We start from the raw sequence: 13,578 nt of genomic DNA, 5'->3' as shown, positions 1-13,578 counted from the left end.
TTCAAATAAATTTAGACTAACGGTCAGCTCCACCAAAAAAAGTGAAAAGCAGGATGCTCAGGAGGTCATTTGCATTTTGCTAACTTAAGATGACTGACGGGTTAATGCAATGGAATGCAACAAAATGATTGCACTCATAAATCACTACAAATACTCATACACAGATGGATGAGTATTCGGTGTGATTTATGGGTGGGCAGCTGGACAACTGCAATGACATCGCTGTATTTTGTGGTGTCACTTATATGCTTGTTTTTAATCTTCTTTTAAAAAGCTTTCTATGTTTATTGTGTCTGGGTCTATATTTCAAATCTTTTTTTGTCTTAATATTCCATAATGGTGTGGAGCTAATGAAAAAAAAAAAAACAGTTTAAATATCACCTCTGATATTGGGTTGTGTTGAGGCTGCTCTGCCTCGCTCATGAACATAGGGGGCGCTGTTTGTGTGTGAAACACTGTGATGCGATAGAGAAAGGCTTAATTCACACACACACACACACACACACACACACACAACAACACATACTGCCCAATATATTAATTTTGTTTAAATAAAAGCACAAAAATGTAGGCTAAATATTGTAAATCCATTCTAAGAAATTGTTTTTAATAGTGCTTTACTCACCTTAGAGTTATTATGAGCAAAAAAAATAGATAGATAGATAGATAAATAGATAGATCTTCATAACAGCGTGCTGATAGGGTTTGTTTTGTCATAGTGACCGACCGAGTTACTGTACATAATATGACATAATTTAATAAAAGTAATATTTCGCGCAGTACGAAACAGACACTTTCTGTAATTGACAGACGACATGTCAGCTGTAGAATTGCATACTTTGTGCGCTCGCGCTCGTTTGTGTGCGTGCGCGCCCGCGCGTGTTTACTCCCTCCAGATTCTCCGCATCTCGTGATCCTGCGAGCGTCTCTAGGTGATTTAGCGCCGCCAGTCTGAAGCAGGTGTTCACCATGGCGATCTCGGGACTTGGATCTCACTCTATTTCTCTCTTTTTCTACGTGGTTTTCGCAACGTTGCTGCATAAAGGTAAGACAAGCGGAGTATGTATAAAAGCTTATGTTTAGTATCGAAGCGAGAGCGGTGTGTAAACAACATATGTAACACTTTCGCACGTCCCTGATGCTCTGCACTCGCAGAATGTGCACTACTCTCAAAGCTCTCATAGTTTATCTGCAACAGTATACATGGTAAAAGCTGTCATGTGAGGAGTTCTTCGGCACGTTTGACTGTTCTGAATTGTGTTTTTGGTTGTTTAGCTGGAGAAAAGCACTGTCCACATGCAGTAGCTACAGTACCCTAGTGCTGCTGATGAGAGGGACACGAGTCCGTATCACACAGCCAGAAGTCAGTATTACATGCTGGTGATCTGAAAACGGTTAAATGACTAAAATATAGTCATTATGTCTATGTAATACGCATGTTTAACGCAGATTTTAAACAATGAACGCGCGCATTGCAGAATAACGACACAATTGCATTGACTTTATGGAGTGACATTGCGCTCACTTGTCTAATGTATCTCGAATTATATAGGCTACCGGTAATCTTCAGTTCTCTCTCAGATCTTATACTGGCATTGTCATTTTATAATGTCGTTTAATGTGGAGTTGATGTTCTTAAAAAGACTGTTTTCAGCTTCATTTGGTAGTTTTCCTGGTTTATATGGGAAACGCTCCTCTGTTAGATGGAGCATGCTGTGAGAATCGCTTATGGCAAGCTGTTTGAACATTTATAGCTTTATGCTAGCTAATATGTACTTTTATGTTATTAGTAGGCTACTTATTTCAGTTACTACTAATATAATTTCCACTGCTATCTTTTAGTGGCAAAACTATTCATTGGATACTAGACTAGTCACTATCCCAGTAGTAGATATAGATTTCATCATTATTGAGTTCTATCAGGATCCGTGCTTCAGGTGTCAACTATTTACTTCTGACTAGTAGGTTTAGTTGTCGCTAGTGCTTGTTCAAGTTTTACTGTTAACTATTCATTATGTAGCTACTAGTTACTTCTTAGTTAGATAACTGGTAGTTATCCAAACTGGTAGTTTGACTAGCATTTATTAGATAGAAGTATCTATTCACAAAACACTAATTAAACACTATTTCTTACTTAGTTTAAAAAATTGCCTTTTTTACTTGTCAAGGTCAGAATTTATAGTCCAGTTAGTTAACTGCTGAAATACACACTTTAGTAATAAATAAATAATGTCCATTAATTGTTTGACTGAAAACTAGAACAGATACTAGCTAAAGTATTACTATACAATTTGAATAGCTAAAGGTAACTTATAAAGAATTATTAGTGCCTGACTAATAGTTAGTTGTAAAGCTGGTTAATAGTGTAAATAGTAAAAACAAAGTTTATATCTGAACCACAGGTAGTCCCAAAGTCGTCATTATCAGGAAAGTGATTAGTGGCAAAGGAACAAGTACTAGTGAAATTTACATTTACATAACATTTATGCATTTATTAGATGCGTTTATCCTAAGTGACTTACAGAGGAGGAGGAACAAAGCAAATTCGTCAAAGAGCCAACAATATACATAATACACAATGCCAGGTTTATTAGATACATAGATTAGGAAGCAAGAAGAGGAGAAATGCAAAAATTGCCACTATTGGATTACTTGCTAGTAATAATCAAAAATACTATTCTACACTAGTATACTATACTAAAATTATACTATACTAAAAATATACACGTTAGCTTTAAGGAATAAATGTTCAAATGGCTTGCCGCAATAGCTTTTTCTTCCTCCTATCCATCAACAGGTTTTCCGCAAGATATTGGCTTTTTATTCTGTGTTCTGGAAACAAGATTGCAGAATTTAGTTATTTTTGTATTTATTTATTTATATATTTTTTTTTTGAGTGATTATTTTGTGTGTTACCCAATTCATTCACTGCTAAAACCCCCTTTGTAATAGACATTTGTGGATGGTGCTGTCTGTATTAACAAAAGAGGCTTTTTTGTGTGTGAATTATGCTTTTGTCTGAGGCAAGAGGTATATATAGGTTTTCCTTTAGGAGACTTCAAAGCCACTTGTCTTCCTGTAAGTGCTCTTGAATCCTCATATAACCACCTAGAATAGTGTGTAATGCAAGACATGATATTTTCTCACTGGATTTTTCTCATCCATCCATCCATTCTATATATACTTACAGGTAGTTGAAAGATGAAATACTTTGGGAAAGTTGATTTGCCCTGCACTGTAGCATGTTAAAATCCATTATTTAAGTATTTAAATTATATAAATTATTTACATATAAATTATTTACATTTTAATTATTTAAATGCTAAATTATTTAAAACAGCATGTTTTGCTACTACTTGCAGCTATTTTGAGCACATATTTATTGAGCAACAACTTGGCATATTTAAATTTAAAATGTTTCCTTTTAAACTTTTAGGAAAAATGAAAATAATTTTCCTTTGCATTCATATAACTTTTAAACCTGAAAAAAAAGCTCACGGTCTTGTTCTGAATCATCTCTCCAACACATAAATGCTAGAAAGCAGCAAGTCATCATCGTTCAACAGGCAGACTGCAGTTAACAGCGTGAGCTGACAGGAGAACTGCATTGGCTTTAGAGGGAATATATATTCTCTTCGAAGAAATAATAGAGATAATAATAATTCTGATACAGGACAATTCTCACTGGCAAACAATACTTTTGTAATGAGATGGGATATTCATGTAAATTGCTTCATGTCAAGGGTAATTTTCAGTCTGCGGGACTCACAGGTAGAGTTTACATCAGTGCGAGGAGCTCGAGTTGTAAATATTAGAAACACACTGCAGCTTTTGCATAATTCACGATGCCCCATGAAGAATGTTATGGAAGATGAATGGTCTGACACTCCCCACAACAATCAGCACTAATTTAAAACCCTCTAAAATCAAACGAGAAACCTTGTAAAACATACCCGCAGAGAAAAGACTAGAGAGAAAAAATGCTCATATATGACACTTGCTCATATATGGCAGAGGAGCTGCTTTTAAAGTCATTTGTTGGGGAATTTCTGCACTTTTATGCTGAGAATGTCACGTATTTGTTTCTCAAAATGGCCTGAATTCCAGCAAACTGTTGATAGGCAGTGAATTAAAATGTTTTACCCTTGGTGCATTAACTTTCTAAGATTGTTTGTTGGAATAATTTTCTTTTCTATTTAAAGCGAAGAATTTATAGCTCATTAGATTTACATTATCCCTGCTTAATAAGCCTCGTGCTGATTGCTAAATAATGCACAGCACTGCATTATGCTCCTACCAGATGCTAAAGTTGCCGAGATGGAAATGTGAGATAACTTACCATAGAAGTGAAGATGATGATGATGTGCCGTGAGAAAATTATGTTGCCCAGAACAATTATGATTTTTTTTTAATCAATGTTTTTTTTTTCTTCTTCTTCTTTTGCAATGTCATTAAGGAACTTGAATCAGAATAACTGCATCTTGCATCAAAGGAGTCTTTTTAAGATAAAGTTCAAAGCAGGCTTTAAGTTATATAATTTTGAAAGCTCAACAATTCTGCTTCATTTTGTGTTTGTGTATTTCAGTAAATATACAGACCATATTTGAATACGATTCCACAATCTGTTAGTTGACTCCATTGGGGTTATTACATATTGCTCATCCACTTATGTAACTTCACAACAGAAGCCTCTCTAGTGAGTCAACACACAAGTACAGGGGATGATGTGAAGCACTACGAAGACCTCTCCTGTCTTAGTTTTCTGTTTATACCTACGTATTACTAAACATCAGAGCTGAAGTATCCTCTTGTCGGTGCTAGTCTGTGAGGAAAATGATGCTTGAAGCTGATAGACTATTGCTTCTGTAGGACAGATACCAGTTGAGCACTATGCAGCAGCACACAGTCAATTAGTGGTAACAGATTGAAGGAAGCCCCAGTGGAGAGAGAATGCTTCATTCATGACACTGCTGGAGTAATGAGAGTGGAATATGATGAGGGGAGGGGGTTCCTGTCTTCTGTGATAAATATTGGCATTGTTCTCATTCTGCCCGGTCTTTCATGGACCAAGCTCATTGTCTGTCCTAGTTGGCAGAATTGTTTTGGCACTGACCACGAAAAAAAATCTAATTATATTGTTTTTCAGGGCACAAAGTGCACCGCTTGCTTGGTTTACCAACCTCTGAAGAGCTGCAGAAATCTATGTAGCGTTGCAACACTGCTGACACAATTGACTGATTACACACACACACACACACACACACACAAATTATTAAATATATATACCTTATACACTACAGTATTATAAAGATATTGGAAACAAACACTATATATAGTTTGCTACTATAAACAGTATCTTTATTATAATATAATATAATAAAATTTAATTAAAAAAATTATTATTATTTTTACATTTTATTATTTAAATGAAATTATTAATTTGATTTATTATATTGTACTTTATATATATATATATATATACACACAAAATGTATAAAATAAGTAATAAATAATATATAAGATAAATAATATATTGTAAATAATAAATAATGTAAATTTATACATTTATTTATAATATGGACAAGACAACAGTCATAGTATGATGTTATACTCTGCAGCATTAAAAAAAAACATAATTCAACATAATTCTGATGAATGAATTTATATGTGATGAATAAAAATGCAATAAAAAGTGATAAAAATATATCTTCCAAACCATGTCTACCATGATAACATAATAGTGATTTATATTTGCATACATACCATCATTTACTTGTGCATGCAAGGTAATAAAAGAATATACAATATTTAAAACTTTTAAAATGTATGCAATCAGTGACAGAGCATATGTCTCCCACACGTGTATGTTTCACTTGGGAAAAATGTCACATTATGGAAGCAAAACAGGTTGTGATTCATGTTGACCTCAAATAATAACAGTACAAATTATTTGCTCTCCATTCTTGATCTCCATGTTCCCAAAAACCCATAAAAACAGATTCCAGTTTCTTCCTATAATGCTCCGATAGGTATGTTTAGAGTCTGTTTACAGCTTGTGTGTTTGCGATAGACTCGAGAAACATATTTTTATACGTGTGTTGTGATGGCCTACTTCATCTCACCATGCTTTGAGAGTTGTCATGAAAAATGTTCAGAAACATATGAATGGTGACATGCCCCCAAAGCTCAACGAGATGTGACCCACTTACAAACAGAGCTGCTGATGGAACCTATAAGGTCTCAGCGTCATCTCCAGAGACCCCTGCCTTTATTCTCTCCATATTTTTTCGTTCTCATGAATGCGAGAGAATGCTGCTTTTTTTCCTCTGTTTCCCTTTAAACAAAAATTGATCACAATCTCAGTCAGAGATGGGCAGTATTTTAATTAAATGTATTTAAAATATGTATTTAATTATTTTTGAGTATTTTGTCATTTGTATTTTGCTGGGCAAAAAAAAAATGTAATTACATACTTTGAGAGACAGTATTTTGTATTTGAAATACTTAAAATACTCAAGTATCAAATAGGGCATTTTATTCTCAGATAATACAATATCTTTCTTCACCAGTGTTAATAGCCAACTATAGCCTATCGCAGTTTTTGGCTAGATGCAAGTGAATCATATGACATCCTGTTGGATCCATAGGCAGAGTCTTAAAGGGATAGTTCACCCAAAAATTAAAATTCTGTCATTAATTACTCACCCTCGTGTCGTTCCACTCCTGTAAGACCTTCGCTCAACTTCGGAACACAAATGAAGATATTTTTTTATGAAATCCGAGATCGGTTAATACTTGAAAATTCTTTCATAAAGCCCCTTTAAAAATTTCATTTTGTCCATAGAAACAAGTAGCTAACTTTAGCTAGCAAGCTAACGTCACTTGCCAGCTAGTAAGCAAAGTTCTAGAGCAGCACAGCTTTTCCTTCTGTCCTGTAATAACATTGTGAGCAATATCTGATAGTATATATTTTAGTACATACTTGGCCAGGTTGCACTGAGCACTAAAACAGCTTCTTTCAAGTTGTAAATTATATTTTTTGTGCAAACAAAGCACACATGTTGCTTAATAAAATTGAGGTTAAATCACTGGAGTCACATGGAGTAACGATCTCTTTCACACTGTTCTGGGCTTTGAATGTGTAAGTTGTGTTGCTGCCTATGGAGGGGCAGAAAGATCTCAGATTTCATCAAAAATATCTTCATTTGTGATCAGAAGATGAACGAAGGTCTTACAGGTCTGAAACTACATGAGGGTGATTAATTAATGACAGAATTTCCATTTTTGGGTGAACTATGTCTTTAATTCATCCATGGTTCGATCTTCCAACTGGGAAAAAAAAAACAATGAAAGAAGCTGGGTAACATTTTACTTGAAGGGGTGTGCATAAGACTGACATGACACCTTCATAATCATGAAATGATACAGGTTTTATGCATGTTTATGACAACTGTCATTAAGTGTCATTCGCTCAGTTATGTCATTTTTAATGCAAAGATGACATTGTTTGACCTAACCCTAACCTAACCCTAACCCATAAAAAAGACATCTCAAACAATGTCATCTTTGCAAGAGTGAATGACACTTAATGACAGTTGTCATAAACATGCATAAAACCTCCTTCATATTCATGACATGTGTCATGTTATGATTATGAAGGTGTCATGTCAGTCTTATGCACACCCCTTCAAGTAAAGTGTAACCAGAAGCTGTTTTGGTGCTCAGTGCAACCTGGCCAAGTATGTACTAAAATATATATTGCTCACAATGTTATTACAGGACAGAAGGAAAAGCTGTGCTGCTTACTAGCTGACAAGTGACATTAGCTAGCTAAAGTATAGCTACTTGTTTCTATGGACAAAATGAAATTTTTAAAGGGGTTTTATAAAAAGAATTTTCAAGTATTAATTGCTTTTTATTGCCAATGTGTGAACAGTATGTAAGGAACCTTTAATAATGAGAGCCTGTAGACAAATTTTTATGTGAAGGACTCTGTTCTCGCTGTTTCGTTGGGGAAATCCAAGGGAAACTATCATAACAGTGTAATTTTAATTAACCTCATCTCACTTAATGGCCACCGGTGTCGCTATACTAACAAGGGTTTCTAAATTCAACATAGAGCCCTTTAAGAGCTAAATTTCAGCATTGTCAGGAGTTAATCTTTACTGTTGACAGTGAAATAGCTTGAGCCATCCTCTTGAGTAGGACTAGGTGGTATGACAATAGAGTTTCGCAGGACTGTTTAATTTTTGACTCGCTGATAAATAAACTATAAAGGTGCGATAAAGAAACATGAACAAATAAAGACATGCTTGATGGTATTCAAGTAAACACAGTCGGTTGGGTCTTAAGTGAACATAAGAAATTAGAAAAAATATGGATCAATATATTGGATATATTGTCTAGTGTTAGGGTTAAAGAACACGTTGTTCAAGGAGGGGAAAGCACTAATACTCCAGTATTACTAAATGTAATGGCACTGTCTCAGGACAGAAGGAAAAGCTGTGCTGCTTACTAGCTGACAAGTGACATTAGCTAGCTAAAGTATAGCTACTTGTTTCTATGGACAAAATGAAATTTTTAAAGGGGTTTTATAAAAAGAATTTTCAAGTATTAATTGCTTTTTATTGCCAATGTGTGAACAGTATGTAAGGAACCTTTAATAATGAGAGCCTGTAGACAAATTTTTATGTGAAGGACTCTGTTCTCGCTGTTTCGTTGGGGAAATCCAAGGGAAACTATCATAACAGTGTAATTTTAATTAACCTCATCTCACTTAATGGCCACCGGTGTCGCTATACTAACAAGGGTTTCTAAATTCAACATAGAGCCCTTTAAGAGCTAAATTTCAGCATTGTCAGGAGTTAATCTTTACTGTTGACAGTGAAATAGCTTGAGCCATCCTCTTGAGTAGGACTAGGTGGTATGACAATAGAGTTTCGCAGGACTGTTTAATTTTTGACTCGCTGATAAATAAACTATAAAGGTGCGATAAAGAAACATGAACAAATAAAGACATGCTTGATGGTATTCAAGTAAACACAGTCGGTTGGGTCTTAAGTGAACATAAGAAATTAGAAAAAATATGGATCAATATATTGGATATATTGTCTAGTGTTAGGGTTAAAGAACACGTTGTTCAAGGAGGGGAAAGCACTAATACTCCAGTATTACTAAATGTAATGGCACTGTCTCTTGCACTTCAAATGATTGCTTGTAAATATTGCTTGTATTTTTGTACTTTCAAATGATAAATTACTTGTATTTTAATACCTTTCTCACACCAGTATGTTGTATTCTAATTGAATACGTTTGGTGAGCAAGTATTTGTAATTTGTAACAAAATACTTTTTGATGAATTTGTGCCCATCTCTGATCTCAGTGTTTTTAATATTTAAACTGGCGAAGTGTGAGCTAGTTAGAAACCACAGTGACATCGTGAATGCGGTCTCGACTGCTGATCGCATCCCCATCGATCAGTTGAGACGTAGAGTGGGACTCCAGCTGTCTGAGTAAGAGAGAGTGACCAATCAATAGAACGTACAGATGGCGGCTCAGAGGGGAGGTGCTATTCAATTGAGCTGCTAAATACTTAAGAATGTCAGGACGCTGGATACTCGCAGTGGTTGATCTCATCACCTCGAGCAAAACAAGGTTCTGGGACAGCAGCATCTGTCTGCACAGTCATGCTTGCATCCGCTTGTGCTATATTGGGATCATTGCTGGAAAATGAGCGCCATTGATTTGGGCTGTTAACGGTGGTGCGTGTCATTTTTTTGCGTGGTAAAATCGAAATATGCCTGTTTAATACACATAGACAACTACAAGTGAGCCACGAAGTGGATTGGTCTCTCTAAGCGAGATCCCAATTTCGTCGGTCATCCGACGTGACGTCGAGAGTGACCGACTGAAAGGGAACCAGTGAGTTTGAGGCCAGGGTTGTCTGTTTGGCTGACCAATGGCAGACTGGTGTGTGTTCAGGAATTATTTTTGCAAATCTGTTTTGTGTTGCTAGCAGTGTTATTTTAGTATTATTAATATACTTTTATAGTTTGTTATTAATATTTTATTAAAATATTTTGATAACAGAAGCCCATAACAAAATAACTAAAAATTTAAATATAAAAAACAATTTAATAACAAAAGGCCATTCAAAATAGTAAAAAATATTTTGATATTAAAATGTTTTATTAATATTTTGAAAGTTTTAATTTTGAATTGTACTTTATTATTTTTATATTTTATTTAATTGTTAGTAATTTTGTTATGAGCATTTGTTATTTATTTATTATTTTTTATATATATTGTTAGGTTCATTTATTATTTCAGTTGTAGTCTTTATTTATTGCCATTTTGTAATTTTAGTGCTTCTATTTAAACTTAAATTACTCTGACATAGTCATCTATGATAACAGAACACCTTTAATGTTAATGTAGAAACATTAATTTTCTTTAAAGATGCTTTGAAATGCTTTGAAATTGAGTTGAAAGATTTAAACTTATTTCAGGGAGTTGCCAAGGCAGTTTTAAGCCATTTTAGGTTTTTCATCTAATATTTAAATTTTGTTTTATTTCAGCTTTTTTCATTCAACAAAAATGTTTGTAATAGTTTTAGTTTTAGTTAACAATAATAACCCTGGTTGCTAGAGCATTATTTTTTCACAGGTTTTTTTAGTTTTAGTTTCATATATTCATATATATATATAAAAAATTTATTTATTCTCCTTTTTTTTTTTTTTTGCCAAGAAGCCTCAATGGTGCATAAAAACAAAGGTTTTAAAAGGTTTAACTTTGCTCAAAAGCTCTGCGCTTTCTTTATCCTATTGAGACATGTTATCTTAATTACTGTTGTACAATAGGACTCAACTACTCTGCTGCTGTGCGCACGTGAAACTGTTACTGAAAACTGGACAGTATTTATTTATCGCGAGTTGTTCAAATCGCGGTAATCTAATACGGTTTTAATGATAATTAAAAGATGAAACGGTAAAACTAACCGTGGGGAATTTTATCATGATTTATCGTCAAACCGGTAATCGTTACATCCCTACCATGTAATGAAGCCCCCTTTGTGGTTGATTGAGGAAAGGCACAGTATCAGATGTGTCAGATTGAATCTCCATATTGGTCCTCAGAATAGCATGATGTTTTTTTTTTTACTTCAATCAGCTTTGCCTGTTGCCCAGGCGTTTGTTAGGAATGACATGTTATTAATGTCACCTCAAAGCATTAAGAGCAAAGCTGAAACCTTGCGCTTGCGGTAGCTATTAAAGCTTGTATATGAGGTGAAAGCCTGTTTCATCCATTTAAACAGATGTTAACATGATATAGCATGTCTCTGTGAAGGTCTCTGAACAATATTCTAGCTCCATCACAGGGATGGGTTAATGCAAGAGAACCATTCAGATAATAAACTTTGGAAGGTGTTGTAGATCAATGGTTCTCAGATGGTTCCACCTCATAAACCAGATTTTTACATTATACAAATGATTCAGTGCAGTAACAGAATTGTTTATCATACATAAATGTCCTTAAACCAAATGAAATTAATTAAAAATATCCACAAAAAAATTATAGTTATCTAAAATTAAAAGCATAAAACTACAACAAACATAAAAATAACATAGAATACAAAAACTTCTATAAACTTATATTATTATATATATGTGTGTGTGTGTGTGTGTAAATGACAAAAAGAAATACTAAACAAAAATAAAAACTTATTAACTTATTTTTATTTCTTATTTTTAATTATAGTATAAGTATAGCTTTGACGTCAACAAAAGCGATTTCTCATCTTTCATTTTTTTATTATTATTTTTTTTTTATTTACATTTTTTTTATTTTCCCTGGTATATCAGAATAGATCTCAACAGTTGAGAATCATTGTTGTAGACCACAGCGGTGAAGCCTTTCTCTCATTTGATGATGTTAATAATAACATATAATCAAGTTTACCTTCATATTTTTCCCTTCTGATGAAAGTCAGTGATGATTTCAGAGACTCAGATGGGATTAAGAAGATAAACATCAGGATCTTAGCCATCATGTGTTAGCTTTGGCTCAAAATCTCTTTTTCTTTTTTTGTGTTTATAGTAGTTTATATCTGTACAATAGGAATGTGATCCCTCTCCTACACATCAGCTGACAAGTTCTTTTCTCATCTTGAGCTTTGATCACTTCACACAATAGCACCATTTGATCTTAGCGTAACAAGGCCATTGATTTGTGTGATACGTTTGTGTAATTCAAGGACAGGGATGTTAAACAGCAATGTAGGTTTTCAGCAACAGCACAATTTGAGTTAATTTGTAGTTTGGCTTTCAGATGTAGTCATCTTTATGCAAAATGTTCTTAGTAACTTGTAGCTTAGCTTGACTGTAGTTGAAATGCCTTGAATTATGATTCGATTGTAGGTTGATAAGCTTTAGTTTCAGAGTAGCTTCCCCATCTGCTGTTTACATATAGGTGTCATAAATGTGGAGCTGAAGTGATAGATGTGGCAACTGGATGACATGCTTGAGAAATATCAGGAACTAAACGAGAAGCTAGAAAGAAAGTGACAAGCCAGAGCCAAAGTAGATCCACTGCTGATATTGACTCTTGGCGCTGTGCTGGAAAATGGTTTTTAACACAAACCAGGAAAAACTCAATATCTCAATCCAGGAGAGTGCAATCCTAAGAACATCTCTTACTAGGATTGAGGGGAAAAAGCCCTGTGAAAGGAGGTTTTCTGGATTTTGTATTTTTTGTAGCATACACCTTTATATAATTATATAGATGCACTGTTGAATTCCTGATTGGATTTGTTAGCATTTAATTTTAGCATGTTAGTAATTTCTGTAAATGCATAACTGTGAGAAAGAGCACAGAACAAATTACAGTGCATTTATAGTGCATCATTTATTCAAAGTAATAGAAATCTTAATTTTTTTTACTTTAATTAGTGGTCGACCGATATAGGTTTTTTGACAGCCGATGCCGATATCTTGGAAAGCAGGGTGGCCGATGGCCGATATAAAGCCGATATAATTTTATTTATTTTAATTTATATGTAAGAAATTTGAAATAATTTGAAATGGATTAAAATAATTGTGTAAAATAAACATACTTATACTTTAGAAGACAAAGCATTTTTCACAAATAAATAAATATTTAATAAAAATCTAATTAAAAAGGATGTAAACACTGTAACCAACAGGTCACTCAGTATTCTGGGAAGTTTGTGTGCATTGGGAATCTTTTTTTTTTTCAATAAAGCCAAGGTAACACTCATTTTACATACAGCACGCAATGAAAATGACATGAATATGACAGTGGGCAAATGCATAAAGCGCAGCATAATTTGAAATCACTAGTTTAAAGTTTGTCGATCGCACGTCTCTAGTCAAGCAGAACTCTCCTCCTATCAGAGCATTCAATTTGCACAGACCGACTGTCACGCAGAGAACACGCGATCATGCAGGACACAAATGCACACTTCACAAGATCTCAACTAGATTCGACTAAGTCTGCAAGGTTTGTGAAATTAAATGTTCATTAGTCATTCAAAGATTTGTTTAAATTATATAAATGCGT

The 13,578-nt window shown here is 34.2% G+C and overlaps 1 protein-coding gene across 1 annotated transcript in view; it reads left to right on the top strand.

Moving 5' to 3' along the window:
- Positions 1-940: 940 nt before the first annotated feature.
- Positions 941-13,578, top strand: part of LOC107748594 (cell adhesion molecule 1-like) — a 181,143-nt gene continuing 168,505 nt past the window's right edge. Inside the window, exon 1 of the mRNA XM_016563453.1 lies at positions 941-1,045. Coding sequence (XP_016418939.1) covers positions 970-1,045 — 76 coding nt within the window. The 5' untranslated portion in view covers positions 941-969. The remainder of the gene's footprint in view (positions 1,046-13,578) is intronic.

The sequence above is a fragment of the Sinocyclocheilus rhinocerous genome, unplaced genomic scaffold (assembly GCF_001515625.1).
Source record: "Sinocyclocheilus rhinocerous isolate Xijiao unplaced genomic scaffold, SAMN03320098_v1.1 scaffold620, whole genome shotgun sequence".
In the NCBI taxonomy this organism is placed as follows: Eukaryota; Metazoa; Chordata; class Actinopteri; order Cypriniformes; family Cyprinidae; genus Sinocyclocheilus; species Sinocyclocheilus rhinocerous.
Note: the sequence above shows the minus strand (reverse complement) of the source record. Positions and strands in the feature narration are given on the sequence as shown.